The sequence below is a fragment of the Peromyscus californicus genome, unplaced genomic scaffold (genome assembly GCF_007827085.1).
Source record: "Peromyscus californicus insignis strain IS unplaced genomic scaffold, ASM782708v3 Scaffold_7__1_contigs__length_154581171, whole genome shotgun sequence".
Classification (NCBI taxonomy): domain Eukaryota; kingdom Metazoa; phylum Chordata; class Mammalia; order Rodentia; family Cricetidae; genus Peromyscus; species Peromyscus californicus.
The window spans coordinates 63,145,800-63,165,166 of NW_026294595.1; the positions used below are offsets into that span (position 1 = coordinate 63,145,800).

General features: G+C 36.5%; 1 protein-coding gene and 1 pseudogene across 1 annotated transcript; both read left to right on the forward strand.

The window, feature by feature from the left end:
• The first annotated feature begins 1,632 nt into the window (after positions 1-1,632).
• LOC128100893 (olfactory receptor 1094-like) lies at positions 1,633-2,610 on the forward strand. Its single transcript, XM_052723637.1, has one exon. It carries the CDS (start codon positions 1,633-1,635, stop codon positions 2,608-2,610), a length of 978 nt encoding a protein of 325 aa, XP_052579597.1.
• An 11,436-nt stretch (positions 2,611-14,046) lies between these two features.
• Positions 14,047-14,979, forward strand: LOC128100894 (olfactory receptor 1094-like; annotated as a pseudogene).
• The last annotated feature ends 4,388 nt before the right edge of the window (positions 14,980-19,367 follow it).

Here is a 19,367-nt window from a genome sequence, read left to right on the forward strand (position 1 = left end):
AAATGCTGTTTGGTAATAACTGTGAGTTGGTCAGATTTGTTGTCTAGCTTTGTCTCAGTTTTCTCATCAATGCTGAAGGATGTATTTTACAAATTGTCCCACGGATCTCAGAAGACAGTACACACACAAAATGTCACCTCTCCTAGCATATTTAGTAAGGTGTTCCTTGCTATCAATGTACCTTTCTTTGTTAACTCTGCATTTCTATATTATTAAATAATGCTTTCTTACAGAGAGCTGAGGAACTGATTTCACTTTTGTCTTAGAGATTTATTTATATTTCTAGCATCTCTCTAGGGATATTAGGTAGATGTAACCACAAAAAAACCCCAATTGCCTAAACTACCAGTTCTCATGATTATGCATTAAACATGGTCAGTAAATTATATAGTGAAGACTTTCCCTGATTGGCACAAATGTGGTTTATCTTGATGCCTTTCTTTGAGCACCAACTTCTGTAATAACTACATCGGGTATTGCAATATGGTATTTAAATTTGAGGATTTTATTCATTGCATGAGAACTCTTACCTATTCAGAGAAAGACCATGAATTATTTCTGAAACCTATATACCACATAATATATCCACTTTGCATGTATATTGGTCATTTTAATTGAGATTTCTGTAAATTGTATAATAAAGTTGGAAAAAAATCAGTGTTATAGGTGTGGCTCAGTATGTCAAATCCTTGTTTAACAAATATAAAACCCTGAGTTTGACATTCAGCATCACAGACAATTAGACATGGTGGCACATGCTTGTAATTCTAACTCTTCAGAGGTGAAAACAGGGGTGTTTTGTGTCTTCCTTGACTACATATTTAGTTCAAAACTATTTGGCCTACATGAGGACCTTAATAAACTAAAATAAAATGACCAAGTATAGAATTTACAGAAGAAAACAACAGAAACCACACATGAGTATGTTAAAATGCTTGTTTTAAATAGGAAAAGAGAAAAACAAAAATCAGAATAAATTTTAAAAATATCATTGAATCTGATTTAATTTTAGGTGAGGTACACATAATCTCCAGAAATGCTTATGTTCTATTATTGATCATTGTAACTTATGTCCTAATAGAATGCAATAATTATCAAATAATAGGAATCAAAATGTTTTTCTTAAAAAGGTGGTCCTAATAAGTTTGCAATATAAGACTAATGCATCTTATTCTCAAGTGTTTTGATAGTATTAACTAAAAGACATTCACATTCTCTTGATCAGATTCAATTCAGTCTCATTTTGTGTCATTGATCCCAATGCTAAGATGAAATCATTAAGGCAAATCATTCATTGAATCTTGTGTGAATCTAAAGATATCTTCTGGGTTTCTGAATTTGAACAAAATGTAATAAGAAAGGTGGTAAAGAAAAGTCTAGCAATAAATAAAATAACACTAAGTATTGTATTAGATGATTTTAGGAACATGAACTTAGCCAAAATACAAAAATAATTTCTTTAACTTACTTAAACAGAGTAATGAATCCCCTCAGACTCAACTCCTTCATTGCAGTTGCTGCCGCCAAGAACAAAATCTCCATGATGTCTATCCAAACACAAGCATGAGAATATGATTGGATAGACACAGTTTTCACAGGATTTTGCCTTTGTAAACTGATAACAAAAGAGAAATGTCAAGGATTCCATCTGATAACTATGGTCAGGAGAGCAATGTGACTGAGGTCACAGAGTTTATACTAACAGGCTTCACAAATAATGAGAACCTGCAAGTCTTGCTATTTCTGTTATTTCTTGCAATTTATGTTTTTACTCTGATAGGTAACTTGGGATTGGTCTTTCTGGTATTTGGGGATTTCAGGCTCCACAACCCCATGTACTATTTTCTAAGTGCTTTATCAATATTAGATGCCTGTTATTCAACAGCTGTCACACCAAAGATGTTGGTCAATTTCCTTTCAAATGATAAATCCATCTCATATCCTGGATGTGTAACACAGATGTTCCTTTTTGTTGCTTTTGGAAACACAGAATGCTTTCTCTTGGCAGCAATGGCTTACGACCGCTATGTAGCCATCTACAACCCACTTCTATATGCAGTGAGCATGTCGCCCAGAGTTTACCTACCACTCATCATTGTTTCTTATGTTGGAGGTATTATAAATAGTTCTGTCCACACAACAGCCACTTTCAGTCTGTCCTTTTGTGGATCCAATGAAATTAGGCATGTCTTCTGTGATGTTCCTCCTCTCCTGGCTATTTCTTGTTCTGACACCCACATCAATCAGCTTCTTCTCTTCTACTATGTGGGCATTGTTGAGATCATCACTATCCTGATCGTCCTTGTTTCCTATGGTTTCATTCTCTTTGCCATTCTCAAGATACAATCTACTAAAGGGAGAAGGAAAGTGTTCTCTACATGTGGAGCTCACCTCACTGGTGTGTCCATCTATCATGGAACTGTCATATTCATGTATGTAAGACCTAGTTCCAACTATGTCTTAGAGCATGACATGATTGTGTCCACATTTTATACCATTGTTATTCCCATGCTCAATCCCATCATCTACAGTCTGAGGAACAAAGATGTGAAAGAAGCAATGAAAAAGTTCTTTGAGAGAAATTGGTTTATGAAAAAATTTCATTTTTAATGTTGAATTACCCTAAACATAAGGCTCATTGTAAGTAAATATATTTATGATCAGCAGTTAGAGGAAAAGACTCCTGATTTTAGTTAATAATACTCACATTTTTAAAAATGTTTATCAACAAAGCAGAAATAAACTCTCTGGTACTGAATGTTAAAATTGTTGGTGTACAATGTCATTACTATAACCATAAATATGTTCCAACATTAAAAGAATTGTATATACATTGAATATTTTTATATAATTTGTTTTATTGCTTGGTTTTCAGTTGTGATCATGTACACAATATCCTATACTTTTGAATATCATCATATTTAATTATTGTAATAAAGATTACTATATTTTAATCTCACTATATTTTAATTCTTAATTCTTCAATACCTCTCTGCTTTAGTTATTAATTCACAATCTACACTTATAAATTCAGACAGAATGAACTGACTGTCACTGTTTTATCTGTGTCTGTCTCAAGTCATAGATGTTTCTCTATTTACAAAAGTGCTTCATTTCTACTATTCAGTTGCATAAATGGAATACATTCATCTTTAATTAGTGACTGGGTCTAATGGTCTTCAAAAGGAAGGAGTGCACTGGGCAGAATAGCCTCCCAAACAATATTCTGTTGCTTTTGTTACTTTGATTCTGTACTGTTATTTAAGATCAGACTGGTAATTTCTCTAGCACTGTTATTGTGTTCAGGATTACTTTGATTATCTGTAGTCTTTTTTGTTTCTTTATGAATTTCAGAGAAATTGTTATATTTCTATAAAAATGACACAAATATTTTGATTGCTATTGGCTTGAATCTTTAAACTGATAAAATAGAGTTTTTCTTTTTTAAAATTAAGAAGATTTTTATTCATTGTACATACTAATCACAGATCCCCCTCTTCCCTCCCCCAACCCTTTCATTCTTCCCATTGCAACCCATGCCCCATTCTCTCCTACAAGAAAGTAAGGCCTCTCATGGGTAGTCAGTAGAACCTGCTACAATCAGTAGAGGCAGATCCAAGGCCCTCCTTCAGCCTCAAGGCTGTGCCAAGTGTCCTACTAGAGGTAGTGGGCTCCAAAAAGACAGCTCATGCACCAGGATGGATCCTGATCCTACTGCCAGGGGGCCCCTTAAGCAGATCAAGCTACACAACTGTCTTGCTTATGCAGAGGACCTAGTCCAGTACCATGGAGTTTCCACAGGTATTGGTCTAAATTTCATGAGTTCCCACTACTTGGTTTGGTTGTCTTTGAAGATATCCCCATCATGATCTTGATGCCCCTTGCTCATAGACTCCCCCTTCTCTCTTTTTGACTGGACTCCTGGAGCTCAGCCTGGTGTTTGGCTGTGGATTTCTGCATCTGCTTCCATCAGTTACTGGAGAAAGGCTCCATGACTACAGTTAGGGTATTCACCAATCTGATTAATGGGGTAAGCCAGTTCAGGAACCCTCTTCACTATTGTTAGTAGTCTAAGCTAGGGTCATACTTGTAGGTTTCTGGGAACTTCCCTAGCACCCAGTTTCTCCCTATCCCCATGATGTCTCCCTCTATTATGGTATCTCTTTCATTGCTCTCCCATTCCATCCCTGTTCCAGTTTGACCATTCCATTCCCTTATATTCTCATCTCCCATTCTCTACCCTCCATTACCCCGCCCCCAATTCCCAGTTTACTCCTAGAGCTCTCATGTATTTTCCCTTCCCAGGGTGATCCATACGTCCCTTTTTGGGTCCTCCATGTAAGATAGTTTCTCTGGAGCTATGCGTTGTAGTCTGATTATCCTTTGCTTTACATCTATTATCTACTTACGAGTGAGTACATACCATGATTGTCCTTCTGAGTCTGGATTGCCTCACTCAGGAAGATATTTTCTAGTTTCACACATTTGCCTGCAAATTTCATGATGTCATTGTTTTCTATTGCTAAGTAGTACTCCATTGTATATATGTACCACATTTTCTTATTCCATTCTTCAGTTGAGGGGTATCTAGGTTGTTTTCAGGTTCTGGCTATTATGAATAATGCTGCTACGAACATAGTTGATCATGTGTCCTTGTAGTATGATTGAGCATCCTTTGAGTATATGCCCAAGCTGGGTCTTGAGGAAGATTGATTCCCAATTTTCTGAGAAACTGCCATACTAATTTCCAAAGTGGCCGTACAAGTTTGCACTCCCACCAACAGTGGAGGAGTGTTCACCTTGATCCACATCCTCTCCAACATAAGTTATTATCAGTGTATTTAATCTTAGCCATTCTGACAGGTGCAAGATGGTATCTCAGAGTTATTTTGATTTGCATTTCCCTGGTGACTAAGGAAGTTGAGCAATTTCTTAAATGCCTTTAAGGCCATTTGAGATTCTTCTTTTGAGAATGCTCTGTTTAGCTCTGTAGCCCATTTTTTAATTAGATTGTTCAATATTTTGATGTCTAGTTTCATGAATTCTTTATATATTTTGGAGATCAGCCCTCTGTCAGATGTGGGGTTGTTGAAGATCTTTTCCCATTCTGTAGGCTGTCGCTTTGTCTTATTGACCATGTCCTTTGCCTTATAGAAGCTTCTCAGTTTCAGGAGGTCCCATTATTTATTGCTGCTATCAGTGTCTGCGATACTAGCATTGTTTTTAAGTGATAGTTTCCTGTGCCAATGTATTCAAGACTACTTCCTACTTTCTTTTCTATCAGGTTTAGTATAATTGAGGTCTTTGATCCACTTGGACTTGAGTTTTGTGCATGGTGATAGATATGGATCTATTTGCAATCTTCTACATGTTGATATCCAGTTACGCCAACACCATTTTTTGAAGATGCTTTCTTTTTTCATTGTATAGTTTTGGCTTCTTCGTCAGTCTTTGAGTACATATTGTTTTTTCCATTTCCTACTGTCTTCTTGTATTCTGTCTTCAGGATTTTAATACTTCTAATTAGAGGTGTTATAACACATGTAGGTTTACTGTTAAATATTTTTTAGACTATTAGGAATGGCATTGTTTTTCTTATTTCTTCTTTAATATGTTTGTCATTGGTTTATGGAAAGGACACTTGTTTTTTTTCTTATTATTATTTCCTTGCTGCTTTGCTCAAAGTGATGGTCAGTTCTAGAAATTTTCTAATAGAATCTTCAGAATATCTTATGTCAAACATCATGTCATCTGAAAACACAATTTTCAAAGCATTTCTCTCTTCATATCATTTACTATTTCTATGCTTTGTCTATTACCAAGACTTGGAGCACTGCATTAAGTAGAGATGGAGACTGAGAAAATCACACACTTGTTGATGATTATAATGGGATGATGTTTGCTATGGCTGTGTCATGTAAAAACCTTCATTATGTTGAGACGTTTTTCTCCAGTTCTGTTCTAAAACATTCATAATAAAAGAATATTGGACTCATCCAAAGCTTTTTTTGCATACATTGAGATGATCTTGTAATTTCTATTTTTAAGCCAACTTATGCAATGTATTACATTTATCAGTTTGAGTAATTTTAATGATCTCTTCATGTCTGCCTTAAAGCTAAGATAATCAGGGTGGATGGTCTTTTCCCCAATTTAAGGTGATATTTTTCTTAATTCTTTGAGAGTTTCATAAATGCATGGAATGCATTTTGACCATATTTACCTCTCAGTCATCCCTGAAACTTCTCTTAGATCCATGACAACCTCTCTGGACTTAAATGTCTAATTTGTGCTGACCATGTATTCATGAGTTTGAGGCTACTGATGGATGTCAGTTGTCATCCCAAGAGCCACACCCTTAAAGAAAACTGATTCTCTTCACCAGAAGCCATCAGTTGTCAATAGTTCCTCAACTAAGACTGGGGACCTGTGAGTCCATCCCCGTTTCATACCAATCTTCTGAATGCAAACACAACAGCTGTAAATTCATCAGTGCAGAGGTCCTGTTATGTCTTAAGGATAATATTTTGCACAAGTCTACCTCCTCCACTGGTTTTTACAATTTTTAGTGCATTTTCTATTCCTGAGTCTTGAGGCAATGGGGTGTGGTATAAAAATCTCATTTGTAGCTGAGCACTCAACATCTCACCATTTATCCACTGAACTAAGAAACTTATCTGATAAGGTCGGAGAGTTACACTAATTGATAGATACAGTAATATGAATTAATGGACAGTTTGATAGTTTCCATTTACCAAATTAATAGCAGTAGGTTCACTCTTGGGCCTGTAATCTTTACAACCACCATCATTAAGGATGGATAAAACAGTCACATGGAAACACACTACTTTACATGCTTCATAAAGTAGCACATTTGGAAGCACATAAGTATATGTGTGTTTGTGTAAATATAATCATTCAAAGAAGTTGGAATTACTCTATACAGGTGATAATAACCTTGCCAGAAATAAAAGATTACAAGCAGATTCATCTAAACAGTTAATTTTTTTTCCAGGTTTTCTGAGACAGGCTTTCTCTGTGTAGCTTTGTGCCTTTCCTGGACCTTGCTCTGTAGGCCAGGCTGGCCTTGAACTCACAAAGATCCACCTGCCTCTGCCTCCCGAGTCCTGCGATTGAAGGCATGCGCCACCACCGCCCGGCCTAAACAGCTAATTTTTAAGATCATTAAAACCCATGAGATTAATATTCAGTAACTATAATCTCATTGAACTTTATTTTAAGATATGATGTCATATAAATTTATATGTATGTGTGTCTGTGTATATGTTTATAATAGATGTGTAAATAGTAATAATTGACATGATGTGACCCATTAGTAGCTCAACATTATGATTTAAAATTTATATTTTTAAAATTATTTTTTCATTTATTTACATTCCACCCACAGTTGCCCTCCATCCTCTCTTCCCCATTCCCTTCCCTCTGCCCCCCCCCTTGCCCCATCCACTCCTCTATTTCTGTTAAGGAAAGGTCAGGCTGTCCATGGCTGTCAACAAAGTATGGCATATCAAGCTGAGATAAGACTAAGCTTCTCCCTTTGTATTAAGACTGTGCAAGGCAACCTAGTATGAGGAATGGGTTACCAAAAGACAGCTCAAGCATGAGGGATAGGCACTCATCCCACTGCTAGGAGTCCCACAAATAGACCAAGCTGCAGAAATTTCACACATATATAAAGGGCCTAGATTGGTCCCATGCAGGCTCCGTAGCTGTTGATCCAGAGCTCCTGTGAACCCAGGTTAGTTGTTTGTGTGGATTCCCTTGTGATGACCTTGATTCCCCTTGGTTCATACAATTCTTCCTCCCTCTCTTTAACAGAATTCCCAGAGCTAGACCCAGTGCTTGGCTGTAGATTTCTGCATGTTTCCATCAGTTACTGGATCAAGGCTCTCTGATGACAAGTAGGGTAGTCACCAACTTGATTACAAGAGATGGAGATGGCCAGTTCAGGCACCCTCTCCACTATTGTGCAGAGTTTTAGCTAGGGTCCTCCTTGTGGATTCCTAAGAGTTTTCCTGGCACTAGGTTTTTCCCTGACCCTAAAATGTCCCCCACCTGCATCAAGACATCTCTTTCATTACTCTCCTTCTGTCTGGCACTCAACCCATTCAACCTGATTTCTTCTGCTCCCACCCTGCTTTTGTGCCACTGTATATGCAGAAGATCTATTCTATTTCCTCTTCCCAGGGAAATCCATGTGTCCTTCTTTGGGCCCTCCTTGTTACCTAGCCTTTCTTTGACTGTGGATTGTAGCATGGTTATCCTTTCCTTTATAGCTAATAACCAACTATGAGTAAGTATATACCATGTTAATCTTTCAATGTCTGGATTTCCTCACTCAGGATGATTTTTTTTCTAGTTCCATCCATTTGCCTGCCAATTTCATGATGTTATTTTTTTTTTAACAGCTGAGTATTACTCCATCATGCAAATGTACCAATATACCACATTTTGTTTATCCATTCTTCGGCTGAGGGGATACAAGCTGTTTCCTTGTTCTGGCTATTATGAATAAAGCTGCTATGAACATAGATGAGCATGTGTCCTTGTGATATGAATGAGCATCCTTTGGTATATGCCCAAGAGTGGTATTGTTGGGTCTTTTTTTGTTTGTTTGTTTGTTTTGAGACAGGGTTTCTCTGTGTAGCTTTGCACCTTTCCTGGAACTCACTTTGTAGACCAGGCTGGCCTCAAACTCACAGAGATCTGTCTGCCTCTGCCTGCCAAGTGCTGGGATTAAAGGCATGTGCCACCACCACCTAGCCTATTGTTGGGTCTTGAGGTGGATTGATTCCCAATTTTCTAAGGAACTGCCATATTGATTTCCAAAGTAGCTGTACAAGCTTGTACTCCCACTAGCAATGCAAGGGTGTTCCCCTTGCTTCACATCCTCTCCAGCATAAGCTGTCATTTGTGTTTTTGATCTTAGCCATTATGAAAGGTATAAAATGGAATCTCAGAGTCATTTTGATTTTCATTTCCATGATGGCTAAGGATGTTGAACAGTTTAAGAAATCTCATAATAAATACTATGCAATATTTTGCAAGCTGACAACCAACATCAAATTAAATGGAGAGAAACTCAAAGCAATTCCACTAAAATCAGGAACAAGACAAGGCTGTGTACTCTCTCCATATCTATTAAATATAGGACTCAATATTCTAGCTAGAGCAAGAAGACAAATAAAGGGGATCAAGAGGATACAGATTGGAAAGGAAGAAGTCAAACTTTTATTATTTGTAGATGATATGGTAGTATACGTAAGAGACCCCCAAAATTCTATCAAGTAGTTCCTACAGCTGATAAACACCTTCAGAGGTATGGCTGGATACAAGATTAACTCAAAGAAATCAGTACTCCTATATACAAATGATAAACAGGCTGAGAATGAAATTAGGGACACAACAGCCTTTACAATAGCCACAAATAATATAAAATATCTTGGGGTAACATTAACTAAACAAGTGAAAGATCAAAGGAATTGAATTGAAGACACATGTAAATTCACACACCTATAAACACCTGATTTTTGAAAAAGAAACCAAAATTGTACAATGGAAAAGAGAAATCATCTTCAATAAATGGTGCTGGCATAACTGGATGTAGGCATGTAGAGGAATGCAAATAGATATGTATCTATCACTCTGCATAAAACTCAAGTCCAAGTGGATCAAAGACCTCAACATCAATCCAGTTACACTGAAACTGATAGAAGAGAAATCAGGAAGTAGCCTTGAATGCATTGGCACAGGAGACAACTTTTCAATAGAACAGCAGTAGCACAGACCCTGAAGTCTGCAATTGATAAATGGGACTTCATGAAGCTGAAAAGCTTCTGCAAGGCAAAGAACACTGTCTTATTTATTTTCTTAGAGCTGAATAAAATACAAATTCATATTTATATTTATTCAGGCCTTGTGTTACATATTTAGAAAAATCTCATAATAAATACTGCAATATTTTGCTCCTAAGATTGAACAAAGAATAATGTAACCAACAAATTTATTCAATCTCTTTTATACTTTGAAATAGAAGAAGACAGTTTTCCATGCTCACTCTGTCAATAAATAATAAATCTGATATTTTAACACAGAAGTTTTATTCAAAATATAATATTCCTAATTCCTCACAACCATCTTTTCTCAGCTATGTCAGGAATGTGAAGGTAAAAATTGGGATGTAGCTGACTTATCTTGTGTGTGTGTGTGTGTGTGTGTGTGTGTGTTTGTATGTGTGTGTTTGTGTGTATGTGTGTGTCAACATGTGCAAATGTGTTTCATCAAATGCCTGAATGATGGACAGTCTAGTGTTACATTGTGCAGTTTGTCTTAGCTAATTTAGATTTTGTTCCTGATATGTTATAGTGAGCATTTGCATTTGTGTTCCAATGAGTCTTTAAGAAGTTGATAAGGGACAGAAATTAGGCAATGAACATTACTGAGCTGAATCACATTTTTATGATGTTTGATAAACATTTTTTCATATATGTTCACATGCTAATTCATGTATTTATGACTAATTTAATTAATATAGTCAAAATAAAGTATAAATTATTATACTTATGTATATTTATGAAAAATGCACTAGTTATCTTTACACAAAATCTGGAGTTTTTATTTTAGATTTATGATATTATGCATAAGAACTCAATAAATGTTTTATTTGTTTAACCCCACAATATTGACTCTAAAAAAACTCCATCAAATATCTGAGACTTCTTTAGAATACAAAAACAAGTGTCTACCTTCCTTTAGAATAGTTTCCAACTGCTGTACCCAAACAGATGGAGATTTCAGTACAAAAATTACTGTGTGCTTCTTATTGAATATAAGTCAATTGGTCACAAATGATTCAGACAAGTCTACTGTAAAGAAGCTGTTCATAAATTGAAACACCTTGACTTGTCTGAAATCCTAAAGAGAAAGGCACAGCCATGATGAAGATTTGTTTTTCTGATTCTACAGATTGAAACCATGGCGGTTCACTGTAGATGAGCAGGTTATATCACCAGGTCTTCATACTGATCAATTACTGCATCTTAAATGAAATCTGAATTTTGCATTTCATCACAGAAGTTTCATACCAGATTCAGGAAATTTGTTAGAATTTTTCTGTTTCTGTATGTTTGTGATTCATGTCACAAAATTTCTTTTGAAGAATATTTCTGTAACAGTACTGAGGGATGTTTAGTTTACAGTATATTTATCAGTCTCATAGAACCAGTACTAAGAGAATGAATGACCAAACATTATTTCTGAATAAATGTATCTCAAAATTTTCTGAAAACACATCTTTTGATTTTTTGAGAAATGTCTCATTATATTCCTGGCTAGTCTGGACATGGGTATGTAGACCAGGTTAATTTGAATAGAGTTCAGTCCTAGCTTCTGCTATGGTAACAGGCAATAGCCACCATGTGTGGCCCAAAGATGTATTTTTTCCAAATGCATACATCGTGGCCATATGAACTGAGATATCTCATATTTTAGTTTTGTTAATATACTTCAAACTACAATTGTTTTATAAATAAAAGAAAAACCTAGAAATAAAAAATGGGTATTTGATAAAGTTTATTTAAAGAAATAAAGGTAAAAATGTATTTTAAAAATTATTTGATTTTAAAACTTTTTTTTAATTTATATTTTGCAATACAATTCAGTTCTACATATCAGCCACGGATTCCCATGTTCTCCCCACTCCGGCCCCCCTCACCTTCCCCCCAGCCCACCCCCCATTCCCACCTCCTCCAGGGCAAAGCCTCCCCCGAGGACTGAGATCAACCTGGTAGACTCAGTCCAGGTAGGTACAGTCCCCTCCTCCCAGGCTGAGCCAAGGGATCCTGCATAGGCCCCAGGTTTCAAACAGTCAACTCATGCAATGAGCACAGGACCCGGTACCACTGCCTGGATACCTCCCAAATAGATCAAGCCAACCGACTATCTCACCCATTCAGAGGGCCTGATCCAATTGGGGGCCCCTCAACCATTGGTTCATAGTTCATGTGTTTCCATTTGTTTGGCTATTTGTCTGTGCTTTATCCAACCTTGGTCTCAACAATTCTCACTCATATAATCCCTCCTCATTCTTGCTAATTGGACTCCCAGAGATCCACCTGGGGCCTAGCCATGGATCTCTGCATCCAGATCCCTCAGTAGTTGGATGGGGTTTCTAGCATGACAATTAGGGTGTTTTGCCATCCCATCACCAGAGTAGGTCAGTTTGGGCTGTATCTCGACCATTGCCAGCAGTCTGTTGTGGGGGTATCTTTGTGAATTTCTGTGGGCCTCTCTAGCACTTTGCTTCTTCCTATTCTCATGTGGTCTTTATTTACCATGGTCTCCTATTCCTTGTTCTTCCTCTCTGTTGTTGATCCAGCTGGGATCTCCTGCTCCCCCAAGCTCTCTTTCCCTGGACCCTTGCCCTTAAGGGAAATGCAAATCAAAACAACACTGAGATACCACCTTAGGCCTGTTAGAATGGCTAAGATCAAAAACACTGAAGACACCTTATGCTGGAGAGGATGTGGAGCTAGAGGAACTCTCCTCCACTGCTGGTGGGAATGCAAGCTTGTACAACCACTTTGGAAGTCAATATGGTGCTTTCTTAGAAAATTGGGAATCCATCTCCCCCAAGTTCCAGCTATACCACTCTTGGGCATATACCCAAGGAATGCTCAACCACACCACAAGAGCACTTGTTCAGCTATGTTCATATCAGCATTGTTTGTAATAGCCAGAACATTTAAAAACTTTTTTTCATCTTCAGAAAAGACTCATCTGTGCCTTGATGAAATCTTCTGTTCATGATAGTTCATCATGAATTAATGAAATGAGAAATTGTCAAAAGAATAAAAGTAAGCTCTCAATGAGTTTGAAATGTTCGACAAATTCATAAACTGTCCCCTCATATCATATTCACCTATTAATGCCACAACAGTTTTCATCAATTAAATTAAAACTATCTCCCTGTCTATTAATTACTTCCCACATTTTATATTCAGGTATTGAGAAAAATAATTACACAGACCCTGTGTAGAACCTAGGATCCATCTTGATGTCTATAATTATGAATACAATGTAGTATGAAAGAAGGTTAAAAAAAATAACAGAGAAAAGTGGACATTTTGAAGATTAAATTGGCTGATTCTAAATATAAAAAACACAGTAAAAATGTAAAAAATATTTTTTTAATTTATAGTTAACAGAGGAATTTATGTAATTGGACTCAATGTCTTTATCATAACTGCTGCCACTAGAAAGGAGGGATTCTTCATGAATTTCCTTTTTTTTTTTTTTTTTTTTGTTTTTTCGAGACAGTGTTTCTCTGTGTAGCTTTGCGCCTTTCCTGAATCTCGCTCTGTAGACCAGGATGGCCTTGAACTCACAAAGATCCACCTGCCTATGCCTCCCAAGTGCTGGGAGTAAAGGCATGCACCACCACCGCCCGGCTTCATGAATTTCTAAAACACAACCCCAGGAATGTGATAGGTGGACACAGTTCTCAAAGGGTATTGGCTTTGTGTGGTGATATTGTGTTCCCCAATATATTGTGCACCCTAATAAACTTATCTGGGGTCAGAGAACAGAACAGCCACTAGACAGACATAGAGGCCAGAAAATGGTGGCACACACACACCCTTGATCTGATCACTTGGCAGGCAGGGTCTCTGTGTGTTCAAGGCCATACTAGGGAACAGAGCCAAGCGTGCTAACACATGCCTTTAATGTCAGGAAGTGATGGCAGGAAGCAGAAAGGCATATAAGTTGTGAGGACCAGTAACTAAGCTTGTTAAGCTTTTAGGCTTTTAGCAGCAGTTCAGCTGAGATCTATTTGGATGAGGACACAGAGGCTTCCAGTTTGAGGAAACAAGATCAGCTGAGGAATTGATGAGGTGAGGTTAGTTGCGGCTTGTTCAGTTTCTTTGATCTTTCAGCATTCACCCCAGTATTTGACTCCAGTGCTTTTTTATTAATAAAACCCTTTAAAATACATGCTATAGCTTTGTAACCTGTAAAAGCCAAAAAATGCCAATAAGTCCACTAGATTATGATGTACAAAGAATTCCAGTGGACAATGTAACAGGCTTCTCAAATGATGCTGACATGCAAGTCTTATTTCTCTTGTTTCTTGCCATTTACCTTTTTAAGGTAATTTGGGACTGATTTTGCTAGTCATTGGAGATTCCCGGCTCCATAATCCCATGTACTATTTTTTAAGTGTTTTATCATTCCTAGATGAGTGTTATTCCACATTTATCACCCCAAAGATGTTGATCAATTTTCTTTCAAAAGATAAATACATTTCATATCCTGGATGTGTGACAGAGATGTTTCTCTTTGTTACTTTTGGAACCACAGAATACTTCCTTTTGGCAGCAATGGCTTATGACCATTATGTAGCTATCTACAACTCCCTTTTGTATGCAGTGAACATGTCACCTAGAGTCTACTTACCGCTCATCATAGCTTCCTATGCAGGTGGAATTATGCATGCTACTGTACAGACAGTAGCTATTTTGTGTTCATTCAACAAAGCTAGACATATCTTCTGTGATATTCCTCCATTGCTTGCTATTTTATGTTCTAACACACTTACAAAACAGCTTCAGCTGTTCTATTGTGTAAGTTCCACTGAGATCATCACCATCCTGATTGTCCTGGTATCTTACAGTTTCATATTCCTTGCAACTCTTAAGATGTGTTCTGATGAAGGGAGGAGAAAAAAAATCTCTACATGTGGATCTCATCTCACAGGAGTGTCCATTTATCATGGGACAAGTCTTTTCATGTATGTGAGACTCAGTTCCATTGATGTTTTGGAACATGTTTGTCCACATTTTACACTATTGTGGTTCTAATGCTGAATCCCGTCATCTGCAGTCTGGGAAGCAAAGATGCAAAGAGGAAATGAATAAAATTTTTGAGAGATATTGGCTCATAATCAAGGTACATTTTTAAAAAATTAAATAATCCTAAAAATAATTTCCACTGTAAGTCAGTATTTTACATAGAAAAACCTTAATTTGTTTTTGTTAATAGTGTCTATGATCCAACATGTTAAACATGTCAGAGCTAACTTGTTAATAATACCTCTGTTTCTGCTTGTCAGAATACCACCACTTACATAGCTATGGATAAATTGAAACACAAGTATATTAAAATGAATTTACATATATATACATATATATATATATGTATATATACATATATATTTGTGGTTGACATTAATTCACTTGATTCTTCAGTGCATTCATGTCCTTAGGAGTATATTCATTGGAACTTTGTCATAAAGGTTGTAATAAGCTATCTTTACCTCCTCTAAATTTAATATGTTTTCCTTCAGTTACCTTCTTCCCTAGCTTTCATGCAAGTGTGTAATTCTCCTAACATACTCAGAACAAACGAATCACCTAAGGGGGTTTTAGCCATGATCAACTTAAGCCATAGGTCTTTTCTACTTTTCTTTCTTTCTTCTTTCTGTTTTCGTTTTTGGTTTGCTTATTTTTGTTTCTGCTTTTTGAAACAGGGTCACTCTACATATCCCTGTTTACTCTGGAAATCACTTTGTGGATGAGGCTAGCTCAAACTCATAGAGTTCTGCCTGCCTCTGCCTCCTGAGTGCTTGAATTAAAAGTGTGAGGCACTGACAGGCATAGATTTTTAAATTCATTTTTCAAGGGTTTAATATCCAGTATTCCATAAAATAAATTAAATAGAAATAAATCCACATGAAACTAAGATAAACATGCTGATATAATATGTACATTATGTTTTTAAGGAAGATTCTATAGTGGTGAGTTCCCATTTGGCTTTTTCAATGTCGTCAGTGTTAAGTGTGCCCCTTCATAGTATTTCTTTCACCTGGCCATCACAATCTCTGCCTCATTTAATCATTCTTGTTCCATTATGTCCCTTTCTTAAGGTTACATAATTTTATGAAGACACAGCACACATCATCACTTAAGACAAGAGCTCATCTTATAAAAAGTAATATACTTAAAGCCATACCACCATTATATTTCATGTTATGATATTTTTGAGGTGAGTATTATGGAATAAAGAACTTTTCTGCATCTTATTATTAATATGCTACCTTACTAAACTAAAATGTTGGCAGTATGCCAGAGATATTTTGTTTTGCATTCTACAATAGGGTATCAAAATATAGCTGGATGTAAAGTTTTGGATGCAATGTTTCAATCATGGATTTTTTACAGCCTTTTTGTTGTTTTCAAATAAAAAATCATAGACATTTTCAAGGAAAGAAAAGATGAGCAAAAAGAATAATGATGATCTTACTTATAATTAAGTATATAATTTAATTTTTTAGCAAATTCATGAAGAACAAATACTCAGTCACTTTCATCAAAATTCCAGCTCTCTTCTTTTTTTCCAACCATATTCCAGAAAGCAACTGGTGTTTTGAAAAATCTTCATGGCTTGCTATTTGGTATGCAATTTATACCCATCCATATAGAAAAATTAATAAAATTTCATTCTTTCTTAATCTCAGTTCCACTTCTCTAAAAAAATGTGACTTCTTCTGTCCTTAAGGGTATGTTTTTAAATTACTTGAAATTTTTGAATACCATCTAAAGTTTTATTGTGTTAAAGCTATTGTCATATTTCACCCGTAACAAAATGCAACGCAAATGTATTAAGTACCAGAACACAAGACTTGAAAATTTGAAGTTGATGAAGGAAACAGTATGGAAACTGCACCTAATTCTAGCTGGCTTCAGACTACTCCTCACACCCCATTCACACATCAAATCTGAGGTATCTGAAGAGTGAATTCAAACACTATTAGATGAACCTTTATCTGAGAGGTCATAGTTAAAAATCAAATGGAGATCTGAGCACTCACTCAACAAGATGAGACCAGATTTCTATACTAAGAAACACTGTTGACAAAATCCAGACTCCTGAGCCTCAGGCCAGCAACAAGCAATGCAAGTTACCAAAGAAAATGTGAATTACTTCTAAAATTATTACCCCCATAGAAATGACAACTTAGATGAAACAATACACAATGTTTTACAACTAGGAATTATAAATATTGTCAAAGAATTCAGAGAAGGCTGGAATAAATGCTAGAATGAAGATAACAAAGACAAAATATACAGTTGAATGATATACTGAAAATAATCTAGGGTATTAAAATAGAATTTAATAAACAGACATGCTAAAAAAAAGGGTAAACCTGAAAACTTCAAAAGAAAAATTCAAGGAATCAAATAAAAAAGGTCATTAGAAATCTTCATCATTAGATTAAAGTGGAAGAGAGACCAGCAGTTCTTGATGTCATGGTAGAGGATTTGGGTCATTAAATCAAAGAAAATGTTAAACCTCTTAAAAACCAAGAAAGAAACAGCCATGGACTTTGTGAAAATGTCAAAATACCAAATCTACAAATTATATGTATAGAGGAAAGAAAGTAAACTCAGGTCAAATTCATAAAAATAGCTAACAATATAATAAAAAAATCCAAAATTTTAAGAAAGCGAGTTATATCGAGGCACAAGAAACATGCAAAATACTATAACCAAATAGAATGAGAAAAGAATCTCCCCACATAACATAACCAAATAAAAAAATTATTGAAGAAAACAGAAATATCAAGTCCTATATGAAGTCGTGCCAATCAAAATAACAGTGCATTTGTTGATGAAGACTTTAAAAGCCACAGTGATTTGGCTCAGCATTCTTTGAGTTACTGGAGATCACAAATGTTTCAAACTATGTTTCCCCAAAACTATGTCATAGCCAGAGGGAAAAAAAAATAGGCAAGGTTAAAGAAATTCATGATGAATATGCCAACATTTCAGAAGATAGAAAAATGGGAATACTTGTACCTGAAAAGAATATCAGCAGAGAAAAACAGTGACATCATGAGGTTTGTAGGTAAATGGATGGATCTAGAAAAAATCATCCTGAGTGAGGTAACCCAGACTCAGAAAGAAAAACATGGTATGTACTTATTCATAGGAGGATACTAGATGTGGAACAAGGATGACTGGACTGCTACTCACATCACCAGGGAGGCTACCTGGAAAACAGGACCCCAAGAAAGACATGGGGATCACACAATGATGTAGAAATGGATGAGATCTACATGAACAGCCTGGACATGAGTGGGGTAATGAAGGGCAAGGATCAAGTGAAAGAGAGCTTGGGGGAGTGGGAGATCCCTGCTGGATCAACAACAGAGAGGGAGAATAAGGAATAGACCATGGTAAATGAAGACCACATGAGAATAGGAAGAAGCAAAGTGCTAGAGAGGCCCACAGAAATCCACAAAGTTACCCCCACAATAGACTGCTGGCAATGGTCGAGAGACAGCCTGAACTGACCTACTCTGGTGATGGGATGGCAAAACACCCTAATTGTCATGCTAGAAACCCCATCCAATGACTGAGGGAACTAGATGCAGAGATCCACAGGTAGGCCCCAGGTGGAGCTCCGGGAGTCCAATTGGCGAGAAAGAGGAGGGTTTATATGAGCTAGAATTGTTGAGAACAAGGTTGGATAAAGCACAGGGACAAATAGCCAAATGAATGGAAGCACATGAACTATGAACCAATGGCTGAGGGGCCCCCAATTGGATCAGGCCCTCTGAATGGGTGAGATAGTCGGTTGGCTTGATCTGTTTGGGAGGCATCCAGACAGTGGGACCGAGTCTTGTGCTCATTGCATGAGTTGGCTATTTGTAACCTGGGGCTTATACAGGTTCGTTTGGCTCAGCCTGAGAGGAGGGGACTAGACCTGCCTGGACTGAGTCTACCAGGTTGATCTCAGTCCTCGAGGGAGGCTTTGCCCTGGAGAAGGTGGGAATGGGGGGTGTACTGTGGGGAAGGGGAGGGGAAGGAAGAACAAAGGAATCTGTGGCTAATATGCAGAACTGAATTGTATTGTAAAATAAAATTAAATTAAATTAAAAAATGCCATGAGGAATAAATAAATAATTTTGGAACAGTTAATAAAAAGAGGTATATGAAAATATCCCAAAACAACAAATGTGAAGAATGAATATATATACAGCTCAATATTAACCCTTAATATTGATGGCCTCTACTTCCTATTAAAGATGATTAGACTAACATGTCGATGAGGAAAAGAAGATTCACCTTTCTTTAGTTTGAAGAATCACCTCATAATCAATCATAGACACTACCTTAGGGCAAAGGGATAGAAATAGGTACTCTAAACAAATGAAACAAGGAAACAAAATGGAATGACTATTCTAATATTTTATGAAATAGATTTCAATTCCAAACTAGTGAGAAGAGATAAAGAGGGGTAATTCATGATCATTGAAGGAAATACTTTAAAATGATATTACAATC

Excerpts from the sequence above, each read along its gene's own strand:
- LOC128100893 (XM_052723637.1), top strand. The coding sequence starts at position 1,633 with ATGTCAAGGATTCCATCTGATAACTATGGTCAGGAGAGCAATGTGACT.